Source organism: Clarias gariepinus, chromosome 15 (genome assembly GCF_024256425.1).
Source record: "Clarias gariepinus isolate MV-2021 ecotype Netherlands chromosome 15, CGAR_prim_01v2, whole genome shotgun sequence".
NCBI lineage: Eukaryota > Metazoa > Chordata > Actinopteri > Siluriformes > Clariidae > Clarias > Clarias gariepinus.
In genome coordinates, this window is record NC_071114.1 from 27811437 (window position 1) to 27828555 (window position 17119).

Here is a 17119-nt window from a genome sequence, read left to right on the forward strand (position 1 = left end):
TTCGCTCGTTGATGTGAGAACCATAATATATGGGGTGGGGGCGGATCTCATTGTCTTAATTTCCTGTTTCAAGGTACGACCAATTTAAAAAAAAATGTTCTTTTAAAAAGCATCAAGTAATAAGCATAATAAGCTTATAAGCATAAATACTTCAAGACATTATAATTGTCATTTTGATTGAAACTTTTCAATATCTCATTTTGACATTAACTTATTTCCACTTAACTTACTTTCAGTTACATCTTTTAGTCATTACAATGTTTTTCAATTTTGCACTTATTTCAATATAATAAGTCAAAATATCTCATTATTCTGACTTATTTCAGTGCATTGTTTAATTTGTTAGATTATCTTACAAATTAATTTGTAAGGTTATTTCAAAATATGCCATATTCATTTTATTTGGACTTAAATTCTTTATCTATCTCAATCCTACAACTAATCATTTGAAGTAACCCCAGATCATAACCAGTGGCCACAATGCATGATGGGTACATGATTTCATGCACTTTCCCTTCTTACCCTGATGCGCCCTTCGCTCTGGAATAGGGTCAATCTGGACAATTAGGTCACATGACCTTTTTCCATCACTCTCATGTCTGACCTTTACGCAAACTCGGCCGTTATTTTATTTTTTTAGCAAGTGAGTTTATCCCAGCGCGACATAGCTTACATGACAAAACTTCACGAATAGTGTAAGGGGATCCCTGATTAAGGATTGTGTGTTTTCAGCAGTGGTCCAGCGCTATCCACCCAGGTATCAATGTGTTTTTTGGGGTCTACCAAAAAACGATGAGATCAAAGTAGCTATGGGTCAAAAGTCCAGCTGTCTCTATTTCCTCATTGTACCAATCTAAACTATTTAAGACCCAACTGGACGATGGTGTAAACCAGTCACCATGAAACACTTTCTCGTGGAAAATCAAGTGTGTGCGATTTTTCCAATTAGATATAATGTAAAAAAGTTAGGGTTCTTTACCTCTATAGCAATAATTTCAGACTTGATCCATGAGCATCATCAAGAGAGGACAAAATAATAATCAAAATAATGAGAATAAAAAAATAAGTTCTAAAGTTTTCCATGTAATTTTGGAACCGTGTTTCTTAAACTTTGTAACTAAACCTTAACAGCTCAATATTAAATAAGTGTGTGAGTGTGCGCATGTTTTTTTTTCTTTCTTTTTTTTTAATATCATACAAACACATTTATTAAGGTGGTTAAGGTGAAAAAAGAAGAAGAAGAAGAAGAAAAAAACCCTAAGATGCCAGTGCAGCCTCCAGTGGATTTATCTGCTGTAGGAACTTTCACACACTTTGGCTCAAACTCCAAGTCGTGAGATCACAAACGTGCTGACTTTGTGCATGATTAAAAAAAACCCAAAAAAAACAGATTATAAAGTTCTGGCTGACACGAGTTCTCATGTAGTGTTGGTTTATTGTTATTATTACTAATAATTATTATTATTATTTAAAGTTTTCAATGTGATCTATAAAAAAAAAAACGAAAAAAAACAAAAACTAAAAGGTCTATCTCCAAACCTGCAGATTATCATTCGTAAGGTTTCATAAGGTTCTATCTGCCAGCCAATGATGAATCATGAATATTCACCTTCTGTTTATCCATCTACTAGTTTTGAAGACTCTATGTTAAGGAAAAAGAACATTTTAGTAAAACCTTCTCGAACGTTGGAAAGTGAATTGAGTGGTTAAAGCCAGATTAGAATTGAACATCAGAAATAAATATTACATTAAAGACATTAACCGACTTTTTTAATGAACAGAACATGCCAGTGTCACTAGGACTGAAAATGCATGAAATTTTTTTTTTTTGTTTTTTTTGTTTTTTTAGACGTAATTGCCCCCCCAAATTAACCAATTTTATTCCACTAGCTAGCAACTCGCTGTGTTGTTGGGGACGTCAGTTATAGTGAAACGCTTAACGTCCGAGTTAACGAACATGAGTATAATTTCATGTTCAATACTGCTTCTCCTGCATAGGGTCCTGGTAGCCTGCAGCCTATCCCGAGGCACTAGGTAGGGTACACCCTGGACAGGGTGCCAATCCATCCCAGGGCACAAAACAAACTCACACACACACACATTCACACGCTATGAGCAATTTTGGAACGCCAATTAGCCTAACCTGCAGGTCTTTGGACTGTGGGAGGAAACCAGAGTACCCGGAGGAAACCCATCGAGCACAGGGAGAACATGCAAACTCCACTCATGTATGGATCTGTGGTGGGAATCAAACCCTTGACCCTAGAGGTGCGGGGCCACAGTGCTAAGCACTACGCCACCGTGCCACCATCATTATCGTTATGGATAATTAACTCAAGCATCACTTTAGCACCTTAAGAGCTTTGACGGCATCTTCGACCAGATAGAACCTTATAGAATAATAAAACGGCAATCGATTCGATGATCAATCTACTTGACTAACGAGGACTGTGATCTTGTCTCTTCTTCTCTATTGCACATGTGCTTTGGAATGATATTTATTAATTTCTCGTAGTTATTGAAAGACAGATGGAGCAAGCCAAGCCACTTTGGGAGCAACTAATCCTAAAAACTAGCAGTGAGATGACATGTTTCTAGTGTTGAGCATCGTGAGATCGAGTCCTTCAGAGAGACGAGTTAGTGCAGATCTGGCCTCTATTGTGGAAAGGAGTAGACTCGCGTGTCTTTTCCCTTTGGAAGTGGATTGTCCAAGTGTCTCACGGACGTATCTGGAAATCCTTCATGTACGCTCGAGTAACAGGAGTAGATCCGGCACGACCAGGCTTTTCCTTTCTCCTTAGAGAGAGTTTGAATGCAATAAATAAAAAGAGCAGAAAAAATATCACATCATAAATACACTTTCCTCGATAAAGACGTCACACCCGATGGACTAACCAGTCTGCTGCGACACAAATTCCAAGCGGACTTGAAACGAACATCAGGAATAACGCCATGTAGTGTGTGACCGTACGCTCGGCATGTGCGGTTTGTGCTTGATGTTGGTGCTTGATTTTTGATTGCAGTGTTTTTGGTGTTAGGAGTCATGAACGTTGAAGCGACAAACTCCTCAGGAACCTACACACTCAGCGCTGCTCTTGATGGAGATGACGCACAGCTTGCACAAAACATGTGGAAAGCTTAAGCATGGATCTCTGGTCCGCCTTCAGTCCCAGCCACATGCCATCCATCCTTCCATCCTTCCCCCCTCTCCCCCTCCTCCTCCCTCTCTCTCCTCATCAGGGCTGGCGTTAGTGGCGGACCTCGTTGGCGATCAGGCTGTCTTCCCCGGATTGGAAGTCGGCCTCGTTCAGGCTGTTGCCTCCGTTGATCATCTCCTCGTCCTGCGAGGATCCCTGGCCGTCGTCCTCTCCGCTGCCTCCGCCCGTCTCGTCGCAGTTTGGGTCCTGCAGAACCTGTGCGATGTACATCTGCTGCTGCAGGACGAGAAGAGAAGAAAAGTTAGTGGGGGAATTCTACATGCGGTATGGGGTTTAGTGAGGAGCATTTATTATATACGAGGTTTAAAACTAAATTAATACATTTAAGGCGCAAGTTTAGCCCATCTATGAGCCAGCTGATCAACTATTTATTAGGGTTATTAAACAATCAACAATATTTCTATTAGGTTTTTATACCAACTGCAAATTACTTTCAAAGTAAAAGTATTGAAGTAAATAATTAAAAAATGTCCTGATAAACAATTGTAGGTAAACACAATTTTAACGATACAAGGGGTGTTCAAGTCAAACTGGGATTCTTCATTTTAGAGAAACACAATTTAATAGAACGCAGTGTTTCACTATATACTGTGTAAATATATATATATATATTTTTTTTCTTCATAATAAAAAGTTAAATGCAAAGAGGTGTGACTAAATAGGAAGCCAGTCAAAAATACAAATCACTCAACCTATTCCCACCACTACTACAATAATAATAATAACAATAATAATAATAAAAATAACCACAATAGTGCCTTTCAATTTCCCCAGGACACTTTATATTTGACATAAACGCTAAAAAAACTGAATATATATATATAAAATTAAAAATAAATAAATAAATAATTGGGAAGAGAATAATAATTAATTAATAATAAATAATAATGGTAGATAATTCATCCACAAGATTAAATGTAATATAAAATTTAATAAAAAGGAATGTAATAAAAATGCGTCAGTGAACGAAATATAAAAGGTCAAAACATTAATGTAGTTCATAAAATAAATAAATAAATAAATAAATAAAGTTACATAAAACGTTGACGTAAAACAGGCTAATGTAAAAGATGAGTCTTGGCAGCTGCCTTAAACTCTGAGATGGAGTAACCGTGTCGGATGTCAAGTGCGAGTTCGTTCCAACTTGACACTTAACACCAGTTCTATTACTTATGACTATATGCCCATAAACAGATCCCTGGGGTTAAATAATCGGGTGGAGAGGACGGAGGACTTGCCGGAGATTTGCTGGAGGGTGAGGAACGTGCCGGACGTCCGTTCTCCATGCCGTCCACCTCGCTGTCCTTAGTGTCAATCTGAGACCGTGAGAGTGAGAGAGAGAGAGAGAGAGAGAGAGAGAAAGGGAGGGAGGAAAGAAAACCAGAGAGACATTGGGAAAGAGTATGTGCACTCCATCAGCGCTAGCCGCTCTACTCTAGGGCCAGCCTTAAGGTGGTCGTACCTTTAAGGGTGCAACTCGTACCTTGTAGTTGTGAGCGCTGAGATACTTGAAGTGGCCAAAGCAGACGTGCGACAGACAAACCACGATGGTTATGATCAGCACCACGAACGTAAACATGGAGGTCGGGGCCATGAAACCTGTCCGGAGGGAAAGTTTGGGTGCTGACCTATAAACATATGTTTGTACAATACAAAAACACGCACACAGGCGCTGAAAAGGCGCAGCGCTTCTTACCTGTGCGTACGGTGGAAAAGAAGAGCAGCCAGAAGAGACAGAGGATGGGCGCGGCCACCACTTGATTGACGGCTCCAGAGTGGATCTTCTTGTCGAGTTTGGACGGCAGGTAGGCGTAGTACATGTTATAGCGATCTACTAGGTGCTTGAGCAGCATGTACATCAGGCCTGCCGTGAAAACACACACACACACACACACACAAGGATTAAGATTTAATGCATTTGTTTTAATATGGTTAATTATGGTATTGTTTCCATAGCAACAGAAAATAAAACACAGGGGATTGTATAGTAATATTTGTAATTATTTATAAGTGAACAGATATAGTAAAGTTAGATGACGTTCAACATTTATAGTCTCTGGGGCTCGGGCAGAGTTTAGGTTTTCTGGCAAGATCACATTCTTCTTTTTTTTTGGTCACTTCATGATTATTTTGTAACTAAAATTTCCTTGCTTTTTATATCAGAGGCGTGCAAACTTTTGCACCTTAGAGTGCAGTGAAACTTGTGATTAACAGCACAGCACCCGTGTCACATGATGGTGTGAGGTCTGATCAGCCCCGCCGTCACCAACGTTTTAGCACAACCTGCCGCATCCTGTTTTAATGCAGGGCCCGATGAGTCATACTGCTAACAGAAGAGGTGTGTGTGTGTTTGTGTGTGTGTGTGTGTGTGTGCGTGTGTGTGTGTAAGAGTTATCCTGTTAACAGGAAGAGGAGGGGGAAAAAAGCTGTCTGTCACCATCTCCTGGATTCTGTGAATGAATATTCTCCTCTCTCTCATATATACACATATACATAGATAGATAGGTAGATAAATGTGTGTGTATATCTATCAATCTATACACACACATACTGTACTGTATATACACACAGGGTTCAGGGTTCTAGAATGACTCCCGCTGTTGATGTACACAAATCTCACCAGCAGGGGGCGGTCTCTAAACAGTGTAACAATAACCATTTATTTACTCAACACATTTACCTTCACCTTTTCTTCTCTGACACCGAGCAAGAGAAATGAGAAACAACCAAAGAGACAGACAGACAGACAGACAGAGAGAGAGAGAGAGAGAGAGAGAGAGAGAGAGAACCCTGACAGGGGGGATGGGGGGGGGGGGCGTTCTCCCAAAATTCCATTTCTTTAACACCTTTTCTTTTTTTTTTCTCATATAGACAGTGAGAGGGAAAGAAAGTAAAAGAGAGAGAGAGAGAGAGAGAGAGAGAGAGCTATTCTATTGCACTTCAGCAGTCCACCAGTAGAGGGCAGTAAACATATAGTGGTACCCCGGCATACAAACCGCCTTATTTTTTCCACGTTAAGAGCATTTGTGAAGCATTTTCAGCGTACGAGCGACCAAGCTGTACGTCAAGTAGCCGATTAAAAACTTGTTTGCATCAGTGAAAAGCCAAGCTAGTTTACATTATTTACTTATTTATTGTCACCACGAGTTCCAAAAACTTTATCAAAGACAGTAGCAAGAAGGAAAAGTAGCCTCCTCCAGTTTGGCTTTTAAATCAGCTGGTACCAAAAAGAATAATTAATTAAGGTTAAGTGAGTATGGTTACTGTCTTTTTTATTCATTACGACTTTATTAAAAAATGTTGTAATGGTTTTTACATGCAAAAGTATGATTATAGTGTTTGATAAATAGTGAAATTGGTAAAAAAAATTATTGGCTGGAACAGATTGTCTGTAGTTACATTATTTTTTATGGGAAAATATGTTTCACAAAACAAACTTCTGCCTTGAGAACTTGAATTTGTATACCGAGGTACCATTGTATATTTTTTTAAACTTTTTTCTTCCATACAGACAAGAGGGAGTGTGAGAAACTGAAAAAGAGAGAGGAAGAGAAAGAAGGAGAAAGACAAGTGGAGACAGATAGAGACAAAAGAGGAAAAGAGAGAGAGAGACACTCTCACAGAAGGGGCTGCACTTTACTCATACAAAAGTTCACCAGTAGGAGGCGTTCTCCTCTTGCAACGTCTATTCTTTCAACATCTTTTCCCCCACACCAGTTTATTCTCTCATCCGCTTTTATTCTCTCCTTCTCCTCACTGAATTCTTCCTCTGCACCGTTTCTCTACAGTATCTTGGCTCTCTTCCTGCACTTTCTCTCTCGCTCTCTCTAGACCTTTCCTGTATCTTTCTCCCATTTTTTTTCCTCTCAGTGGACTGCACGACTCTCATCTCATTCACTCCCTGGTTTTTATTTTTTTGTGAATGGACTGCAGTGTTTGGGGGCGGGGCAGACTCACCGAATGGGACAATGATTGGGCAGGTGATGCTGTACGTCATGACGACGGTGAAGACGCACATCATCCAGGCGTAGGCTGCACCGAACTGAAACTCATAGGCTTGATGCTGCAAGGTCGTACACACACACACACACATTTTACAGGCCCTGCAGCCTCACAAAACATCGCATTGCATCATTTTGTCTGTTTAAACAAAAGTTTGTGACCCCAGGAATATTTGGGTGGAAAATGTACTGTACAATCAAACACAACACAAAATCTAAACTTGATGGAGATGAAACTGGCCAAAGTAAGAAAAAGAAAAGAACTATATAGAAAATTCTCTTATTTTGTAACAGGTTTGGAAACTACTTAGTATTAAACGTTAGTGTTGAAGTTAATGTGGACTAAAGATAAAGTTGACCCCATAGCACTGTAGAGGGCCAAAAAAAAAGAAAAAAGAAAAAAGAAGACCCAATACCTTTAAAAAAAAAAAAAAAAAGTGGAAATGTACAAGAAACTAAAAATACATAGCTTTAGCACCTCTTAGATACGTTTACATCACAGTCATTTAAAAACACAATCTTGTCGACTTCCTTAATGGTCTTATTGTTACCTACATGCAGGAAATGTGGACATTCAACTCCAATAAGTTTTTTTGAATGAACATTTTGGACAGTCGATTACAGAAAATATCTCCAAACGTAACTGAGGACGAGCAGAATGGATTTATACCACACAGACAGAGAGTCCATAACGTCAGGAGACAGTTAAATATTCTTCATTCAGTTATCAGTAGGAAGCTCCAGATAACACCAGGATGACAAAAAGGCCCTTGACAGGAAAATGGCTCTTCTTGTCAAAGATCTAAGAACATTTCGGCTGTGAGGAAAATTTTTCTAGGTCTGTTAATTTTTTATACAATGCATCACACACACCAAAAATCACAAACGAAAATAGATTAAAATCCTCAACAATCATTGTATGTGTAGGCCAGGGTGTCCCCTGTCACCCTTACTGTTTATAATAGCGACTGAATCCTTAGCCATTGCAGTACCCGGCGCACCGCCCAAAAAAAAAATTAAATAAAATAAATAAAAAAAGGAAAGAAAAGAGAGAAGAACAGAGACAAAGAAAGACAGAATGGAAAATAGACAAAAGATGAACTTTGTCACTTTGCAACAAATGGTTTTTGCGATCCGCATGTGTGTCTTACCCGTTTGACGTTGCGTCTCTCTGCAGCAGATCGAGCTAGACACAGACGGATCATGTACATAAGGAGACCAGGAATGCGCAGAAGATCCATCGCGTTTCCGATGAATGCAGATGCGATAACGTAGTTGACGAAAAACGCTCCGTTATCAGGCAAAAAGACACACCTTAAATAGAAAAAAACTGAAATATTAATGCTTTGGATACACACATAAAAGGAATTTTTTAAACATTTAATTAACATTAAAATTAATACACAATTTTATTATTATTATGAATGAATACACAAATGTATAGAGTGCAGTGGACAAAATTGCGTACCAATATGACAAAATGCTAAAAAGTTCATACTCTGATGTGCTGGAACAGGAACGTAATTAACGACTGGGTGAAGTTCTTGAAAATTAATGAAAATTACATAACATACCTTTAAAAAATCAGTTTCTTATTGCATCTGATGTCATGCATTTTCCATACAAGTACATGTAACTAGTTTGTTACATATCTAAATGTAACCACATGTATAACTAGTTTAATCACGTATGTTATAGTAGTTATAAATTCTCTTTTTCAAGAGGCTTTGATGCTTTCCCCCTTAAAATAAAAAAAGTACATAATAGGATGCCAAAAATAAACTACTTGCTAATACTGGAGGCTTTTCCTTTCATCTATGTTAAAGAAGCCTCTCTTTACAGAAACCTTACTGTATCAATGTTGGTGAATGATTTGGTACAATAGAAATGACTAGAAAGAGTGCATTTATAGCCCCTTATTATAAACCTGTGATTTGCAGCTGAACTAAAGAAAGCTCCTGTTGGAGAAAATAAATCAACACTATTCAGCCAATCAGAGTCAATCTCCTGTAATAGCTTGTGATTAAATACAGTTTAAAAAAAATTGTATAGATTATTTAATAAATTAATTAAAATAATAATAATAATTATTATTTATTTTTTATGTTAAAAAATAATTTTAAAAAATCTGCCCCCTTTCAAAAAAAATTAAATAAAGACAAACTTTATTTGTACTCGGTTGCATATTTTATATAGCAAATTTCTCTCTATCATAAGGATTTAAACATCAATTTGTATCAATTTGCTGACTAGATTTAAATAAGATTTTCTTATAGAACAAAGTTGCAGAAATTATTTTACTTACTCAAATCGGACTGCGGCCACAGCTAGGAACTGCGTGTCAAACAGCCAGCGGAAAAACACATCCAGACTGTGAACAGTAATGACAAAATTAATTTCCTGGAATTCTTTTTTTTTTTTCTTCTTCTTCTTTTACATTTATGGAAACCACCTGATAAAATTTTTTTAATCATCCGTCTCAGATTTTCACGTATACCTAAAATTGCACGCACATGCTAATGTTTTTTTTTTTATTTAATTAAATTTGATTTATATAGCGCTCTTAACAATAGTCATTATCTCAAAGCAGCTTCACAAACTGAACTTTAAAAAGGTTTAACTTTAACTGTTAAAAGGTTTGAAATAAATATCAAAGACAAATAGGCGAGACTTGCAGCTTTTGCATAAGACTATAAAGATTAGTTGTTGCACATTAATAAAAACTGTGCAAAAAATAAAAATAAAACCATAAAATTAACTTAGCATTTACATAATTTAAACCAAGATATAAAATACATAATTTGTCAATTTTTACATCAGATTACATAATCAACTTTTAACTGTCACTAACTAATGTCCTATTTGAATAAGTATATCCTTTGCTAGCAGAGTCTGTTGCTGTTTCCTTGCACCTCTTTTTAGTTAATGTTTTGTATTTGGAAAAAAAAAACTTTCATTTTTTTTATTCTCAATTTATTACACAATTTCTTTAGGGAAATTTTCCATGTTATACAATTAGTTTTAACCAAAAACACTTTAGTAATTGTTTAGCTTCTTAAAGATTTGGTTTCCTAACAAAGAGCGTTTAAACACAGATTAATTTCTAGCTCTGATTTACTAAAGTATTAGATAACTAGCATCTTTAAACACATTACTCACTTTAATAAATCTGTCTATTTAATTACAAACCACACCACTGAAGCACAAATGTGATTTCCACTTTCAATCAATTGAAATTTTCTCAAGCTGCACGAGCTCACTGTTTGCATTTACAAGCGGACGCGCAGATCCCAGTGATTAGCTTGTAATCTTGTAATCTGTCCGTCATCTGAGGAAGAGAGGAAGACACAAACACAGCTTTACCTGCTGAGGCCCAGCGATGGCAGCAGGAGGACCATGAAGATGAGAAACGTGTAGCATTTGTGCATGGTGGTCCGGTTTTCTCCTGACCTAAAACACACGAGCATACAAACAGGCTAAATATATATTTGTATCTCGTGCACCAAATACCTCACTTAACCCTGTTCACGTGTGCTGGATTCTTCACTCAAGTAAAAGGAAAAACCTAGCTGTTACTTGTTATAAGTTATTGGTATAAAAACTAGTTAAGGTTGAAGTACAGCTGCAAAACTTTACCTTGAATATAAACTCCTAAAATCTTTTGATTCATAATTGTTAATTCATTACACAGTAATTCTACTTTGTTACTTTAAATAATTATACTTCAGAACATACTGTAAGTAACTGAAAAATAATTGAATTATTTTGCAATTGAATGTAGTTACTTCAACATAACTATTCCTCATCATATTTGTTACTTTTCTACTGTAAAGTTATTGTATTTAATTAATACAAAGTAAATGTACTAGTTATAATTATGTATACAGTACATGTATTATAATTATTTAATTTAACTATGTATAACGTCATTTTACTTTGTTCAATAAAGAAAATTTTTACCAAATTACAGTTAGTTTAATACTTTTTTTAATTCAAGTTATTTTGTACTTTGCTACTTTTAAAAAATACTTTTTTTAAAGTAATTGTGCTTATTTAAAAGTAAGTACAGTGGAACCTCCGATTACGAGCATAATTCGTTAAAAAAAATAAATACATAAAAATAATTAACACAAAATATAAAGTAAAAATAAAACAAATTTACCTGCACGTTAATTAAAAAAAAAGTAAAAATAAATCTCGACAGATAAGTGTTTCCATTTATGCGCACAGAGATTTCTCTCTCCTGCGCTGCTGAGTGTGTGTTGTGTGTGCGTGCGGGTAATTTGACGTGCTGGTTGTGTGTGAATGAAGCACCCCCTCTCTGTTCCCCCCCCCACACACACACGGATGTTAATTATAGCAGTAAGAGACAAGCACTAAGACCCAGCAGGGGAGATGAATACCCACAGCGCAAGAGAGAGAAAAAACATTGGCTCAGTTGTGATCACGTGACGCTTGGCATCAAATCAAGAAGCGCATGCGTGATACATGATACTCGGTGCTCGTAAATGAAGACAATGCTCGTTTTCCAAGTGAAAATTGATTAAAAATCTTTGCTCGTCTTGCGGAACACTTGTAAACCGAGTTACTCGTATTCCAAGGTTTCATTGTATATGTTATTTAGAAATAATTGTACATCATTAGTTGGATGGATTTGTGATTACTGTAATAATTATACTATATATTAAATTAATTTGATTTTGTTTAATAGTAATTGTTCTTTTTTTTTACTATTTAAGAGTTGTTTCTTGATGCACTTTACTTCAAAATAAACTGTACTAATTTTTTTTTTTTACTTTAAATTGTTGCTTCAAAGTAAACGTTCATTGTTGACAAATATTTAGGTAGTATTTACTTTTTGTCTCAAAGTAATTTTACTTTAATTACCTGTTGTATCTAACAAATTGTTTTGTACAATTGCTTTAGCAAAATATAATTTATTTTAAGATAAAATAATCACATATTTTACTACACAACTAATGTTCTTTTTCCAAGATGAATTTAGCTTGAAACTTACCTTAAAACAAGCAGTTTAACTTTAAGATCAATGCTGCTGTACTACTTTACATAAATTGTATTTTTTTTTTCTTACTTCAAAATAGCTGCATATTTTATTACACAATCAATGTTTTCTTACATCTAAAATTAACTGTAATTTGTTACTTTAAAGTAGATGTACAATGTTATTGCGGTTCCCCCAATGCATGTATCATATTAGTCTTAATCAGTAGTCCTGTATTACCAGATGCTTGTCAAAATGCCTGTCATCAGTAAAAGCCTGCACTCAAATCTATACAGGCGGCTCGGAGTTCTGTGCAATCTTGTGACATGTACTGCTGAACAATATGCAATGTTTCTTAAATCTCGACTCAAAATTCAGCTTCAATGTACATACTAAATATATACACATACAAATATATACAAGTAACATCTTTAGAGGTCATTTCATAAAAAAAGTTTGCATTAGAAAATATCAACACAGCAAATATTACACTATTAATCCTAACTGTAGACATTTTAAATTTAAAGCAAGACCTTTCTTGTTCTATAAGGAGAAAGTTTTGCTGACTTCCAGCACTTATTATCTAACCTCTGCTCATCATTTATACCTCTTTATCCTGTATACAGGATCCCAAGAGACTTGAAGCATGAGGCAGGGTACACCCTGGACAGGGTGCCAATACATTACAGGGGGTACACTCGCACACGTACACTGTGGGCAATTTGGAAATGCCAATTAGACTAATCTGCATGTCTTTGGACAGTGGAAAAAAAACGGAGTACCCAGAGGAAACCCACCAAGCACGGGGAGACCATGCAAACTCCATGCACACAGACCCGAGAGGGGAATCAAACCCGGACCCTGGAGGGGCAGGGCAACAGTGCTAACCACTGAGCCACTGTGCCAATATATCAGCAGCATCATGTAGGGACCCGGCCACTATTCCGCAAGAAAAATACCCTAAAATCCTTCTGGCCACTGTACAGGACTTGTATCTGTTATTCCCAAGACGAATTAATGCTGTATTGGGTGCAAAAGGAGGCCCTACACCGTACTAATGAACTATTGTGGTCTAAAACCAGGCGTTTCAGTTTCATTGTGCAACATCTATATATTTGAACAATGAGCTAAAAAAAAAAAAAAACAGTATGAAATAAGGTTTTCTTTTTGCATTCTTGTAAATGCAATCCTGTATTTTGCTAAACAAAAAACAAACAAATAAATGTAAAAAAATAATTGTGTATATATAATTTATTTATTTTTATGAAATAATTAGAAATATAAAATAACTCGCCACACTACTAAAACTTCCCAGACAGATGTCCCGGAACAGATGTTTATTTGATCATTACACACTGATGTTACAGCAATTTGAAGGCTAACATTGTGTTAATAATTAACAAACAATATATTGCACATCTCGTCTCTGTGCAGCTCATAACTACTATAACCAAAGACATTTTAAGGCATCCACTACTAACAAAAAAAACAGTTATGGAGTATTTCGAGGATAGACCTTAGTGACAGTAGTCCCTGATGAAACAAGCGGCATTTTAGAGTCATTTTTTCATGCAATTTCCTCAAAACCGTGAAGCCTTAAACAGGTGTCTGGTTTTCCCTCATAAGCTTTGTAGTTTGATCTCGTACAGTAAAGTCAACAATGTGAAATTTGGTAAATTTAATCTAAGTGTAGTCCTCAGCCTCTACACTCCATCCAGGACTTGAACTTAAATCCTACACACAGCCCTCTGTGCCAGAGATGAAAACCCTGACAAGCACCTGTAACACCATAACAACCAGCATATCACTATTAATATCATACTGGTTTGTTTTTTTTAACGGGATACAAAACCTCTATTTTCATCCCTAGCAGAAACATAGTGTGTGTGTGTGTGTGTGTGTGTGTGTGTGTGTGTGTGTGTGTGTGTGTGGTGTGTGTGTGTGTACCTGGTCCAGTGGGCCTCGAAAAAACCCGAGTAGTAGACGATGGTGGGCAAGAGAGCAGAGAACGCCCACAGCAGGAGAGTGGGGAAAAACTGGGTGATGATGGGATTCTGAAAAAAACAAGACAAGAGTGGTGGTTAATAGACAAACCCCTGCTCAAGATGAGTCACCGGTTTAATTTCGAGGCATCCGCCTCCACCCTCTTCTGATTTCCTGCCAACCGCTGTCTTATGTAAGGCAAGTTACGAGTACAACAAATATATACAGTATACTGTATATAGAAACAAAAACTATACTTAGCAAGCCTCACCATCTACCCCCCCCCCCCCCCCAACCACACACACTCCTGTCATCATTTCAGCCTTAGCCTCTTCAATTCTTCCTACACTCACTATACAGAAAGACTGAGCCATGTACTTGTACTGCAGTTTTAGGCAATAACTGTTTCATTTCATTAAAGCACAAAATTAAAGAACAATAATTTAGACTCCCTGCTGGGCATCCACTGAAGCTCCTCTAAAAATCTAAAATTTCTTATTAGAAAATCACGGTTTGGAAATGCTTTGACATTAATGACTAGTTAATGAGTGCACAGTTCACATCGCAGCTGGTGTTCGGCCAAACAGAGGTACTCGTCACAACTATCCAGGGGAATAAGGGCCACATGAGGGGTGTCATATCCCCGGACATGAATTTAATAAACCTTAAACAATAAATAAATTAACAATTATAAAAAATATATACATGTACACACATACATATACAAACATTTTTGGTTACCCTTCCCCGTTTTAATATTACGAACCCAATATATGATGAATCGAGTCTAGTTATAAACATTTACACCAATTTCATGGTTGAAAAAATCTATTCTTCTACTGATGCTTCAAAAGTAACTAATTTTTTATTTAAAAAAGAGAAAATTTAACATTTAAGACAATTAATACTTTGATGACCTTAAAAGGACAACAAATATTTTTATCGTGAGATCTCACAAAATCCAGATTTACAGTATGCATTTATTTTCATCAACCTAAAAACATAATTTATTCCTGCTTTTTATTATTTCAATAATTATTATTATTAAATCTCTAAATTATACATAAATGTGGTGTACACTTACGCTGAGATATAATAAGTATTGTGCTAAACTGTGATAATGCACAACGATTTAAGTCCCGCCTTCATGCTCTAGGTTTGTAACCAATAAAAGACGAAACCGAATTCTTCTAATCCAATCATAACACATGAGGCGGTTTTTCGTGACCTCACAGAGGCCTGTTAACAGATTTGAAATTGTTTTGTGTAATAATTATTTTCTGATTTAAACTAAGAGCGTCTCGCAATGATTCCTTTTTCAATAACACAGATATACTCTCACATCTCTCATCACAGCAAAAAAAAAAAACTTTTTCTCCATCACTCCTCAGATTTTTTTCAGCTGTTATATCACTTTTGTATAGTTTTTACCTCATGTGCCCCTTAAGGGGTTCAGTCAACAGCATCCAAAAATAAGCTGACTGAACTTGGGTATGATTTATAATAACCTCATAGTAAGAAACCGTATATAAATTTGCACATACTCACAATGCATTTACTTGCCAAGATATTACACACACACAAATTATATATATATATATAGTATAGGAGGCTAAAACATTGTAATGGGTTTAATCCCAAACATCCAATTTATCAACTTAAATTTACTCAACTGCAGTTTGCACTGGTGTGACGCACGTGTGCATTCAAAAACGAAATTACACACACAAACTTAATTAAGCTTTGATGGTGGCTTACATTGAGATACTCTACTGGTTTGGTAACGTTAAACTTGTCCATGGTGGAAATGATGATGGCCGGGGTCGTGAGGAAGAAGAGCAGCAGGAAGAGGATGCAGTTAATGATTAAGCATCTGATCCACCAGGAAACGCCTCCCAGAGACAAATGCTCCCTGTGGAAACCAAGAGAACGCTCAGTAAACCCTGCAGAAACACAGATTCAGGATTGCTTCTCCACCAGAGTAGCTCTGCTTCTGGCTATGATGGCTGATGCTGCACTTGCTACCCTCTTGCACAGACTCACAATATATCTAGTAAGTAATTAACAACATTTCCCCCACCCCAATTTTTTTATTTGTTATTTCATCGATAACACTGTACAACACTTTCCTGGGTATAGTCCTAAAATGTTGAAGTTTTGTTCCCGGATCACTTATGACGAGCTGCTCCATTACGCTGGGAAAGGCATTGTTCCTCACCAAACTGTTCTTGGATGGTGGGGAGAAACTGCTCTCAGAGGATGGTTTTGTACCATTCTTTACTCATGGCTGTGTTCTTGGGCAAAATTGGCTGAGAAGCAACACCACACATGAATGGTCTCCGGATGCTTTACTGTTGGCATGACGCAGGACTGATGGTAGCGCTCACCTTCATAATTATTTCAAGAAGGGCAGCAAAGAAGCCACTTCTCTCCAGGAAAAAAACATCAGGGACAGATTGATCTTCTGCAAAAGGGGCAGGGATTAGACTGCTAAGGAGTGGGGCAAAGCGAATCCTCTTTCCAATTGTTTGGGGCAAAAAAAAAAAAAACATCAGTCCAGCAGAACAGAACAGTAAAGTGTCCTGAGGTCAATCATGTGTGGTGTTGCTTCTCAGCCAAGGGAGTCGCCTCACTCACAATTTCGCTGAAAGCACCTGAAACACTGCAGCAGGATTTAGAGAAGTGTGCATCAGGAGTATTACGAGGCTCACCAGCGCACATTCTGGGGGTCAGGAGCGTAGGTCACGCTCCAGTTATAGACATGAAGACTCTCGCTGAACTGGGAGGAACGTGGCTCCTGCTGACACACGCAGCCCTGACACTGACACGCGTTGAAGTCTTTCAGGATTCTACAGAGAGAAAGAGAAAGTTCGCAGCGCTGCTCAACATTTCCATCATAGACGCTAAAAAAAAAA

At 37.0% G+C, this 17119-nt stretch overlaps 1 protein-coding gene across 3 annotated transcripts in view; it reads right to left on the reverse strand.

Annotated features, from left to right (window-relative positions):
* Positions 1 to 258: 258 nt before the first annotated feature.
* LOC128542988 (CSC1-like protein 2) overlaps positions 259 to 17119 on the reverse strand; it is a 60407-nt gene continuing 43546 nt past the window's right edge. For all 3 annotated transcript variants that reach the window (XM_053513245.1, XM_053513244.1, XM_053513246.1), the window contains 11 exons: positions 16916 to 17053; positions 15963 to 16116; positions 14169 to 14275; positions 10583 to 10669; positions 9525 to 9590; positions 8371 to 8533; positions 7176 to 7281; positions 4915 to 5082; positions 4702 to 4817; positions 4457 to 4534; positions 259 to 3434 (listed from right to left, as the gene is read on the reverse strand). In XM_053513245.1, the coding sequence (XP_053369220.1) occupies positions 3249 to 3434; positions 4457 to 4534; positions 4702 to 4817; positions 4915 to 5082; positions 7176 to 7281; positions 8371 to 8533; positions 9525 to 9590; positions 10583 to 10669; positions 14169 to 14275; positions 15963 to 16116; positions 16916 to 17053 (1369 nt within the window). In that variant the 3' untranslated portion in view covers positions 259 to 3248. The remainder of the gene's footprint in view (positions 3435 to 4456; positions 4535 to 4701; positions 4818 to 4914; positions 5083 to 7175; positions 7282 to 8370; positions 8534 to 9524; positions 9591 to 10582; positions 10670 to 14168; positions 14276 to 15962; positions 16117 to 16915; positions 17054 to 17119) is intronic.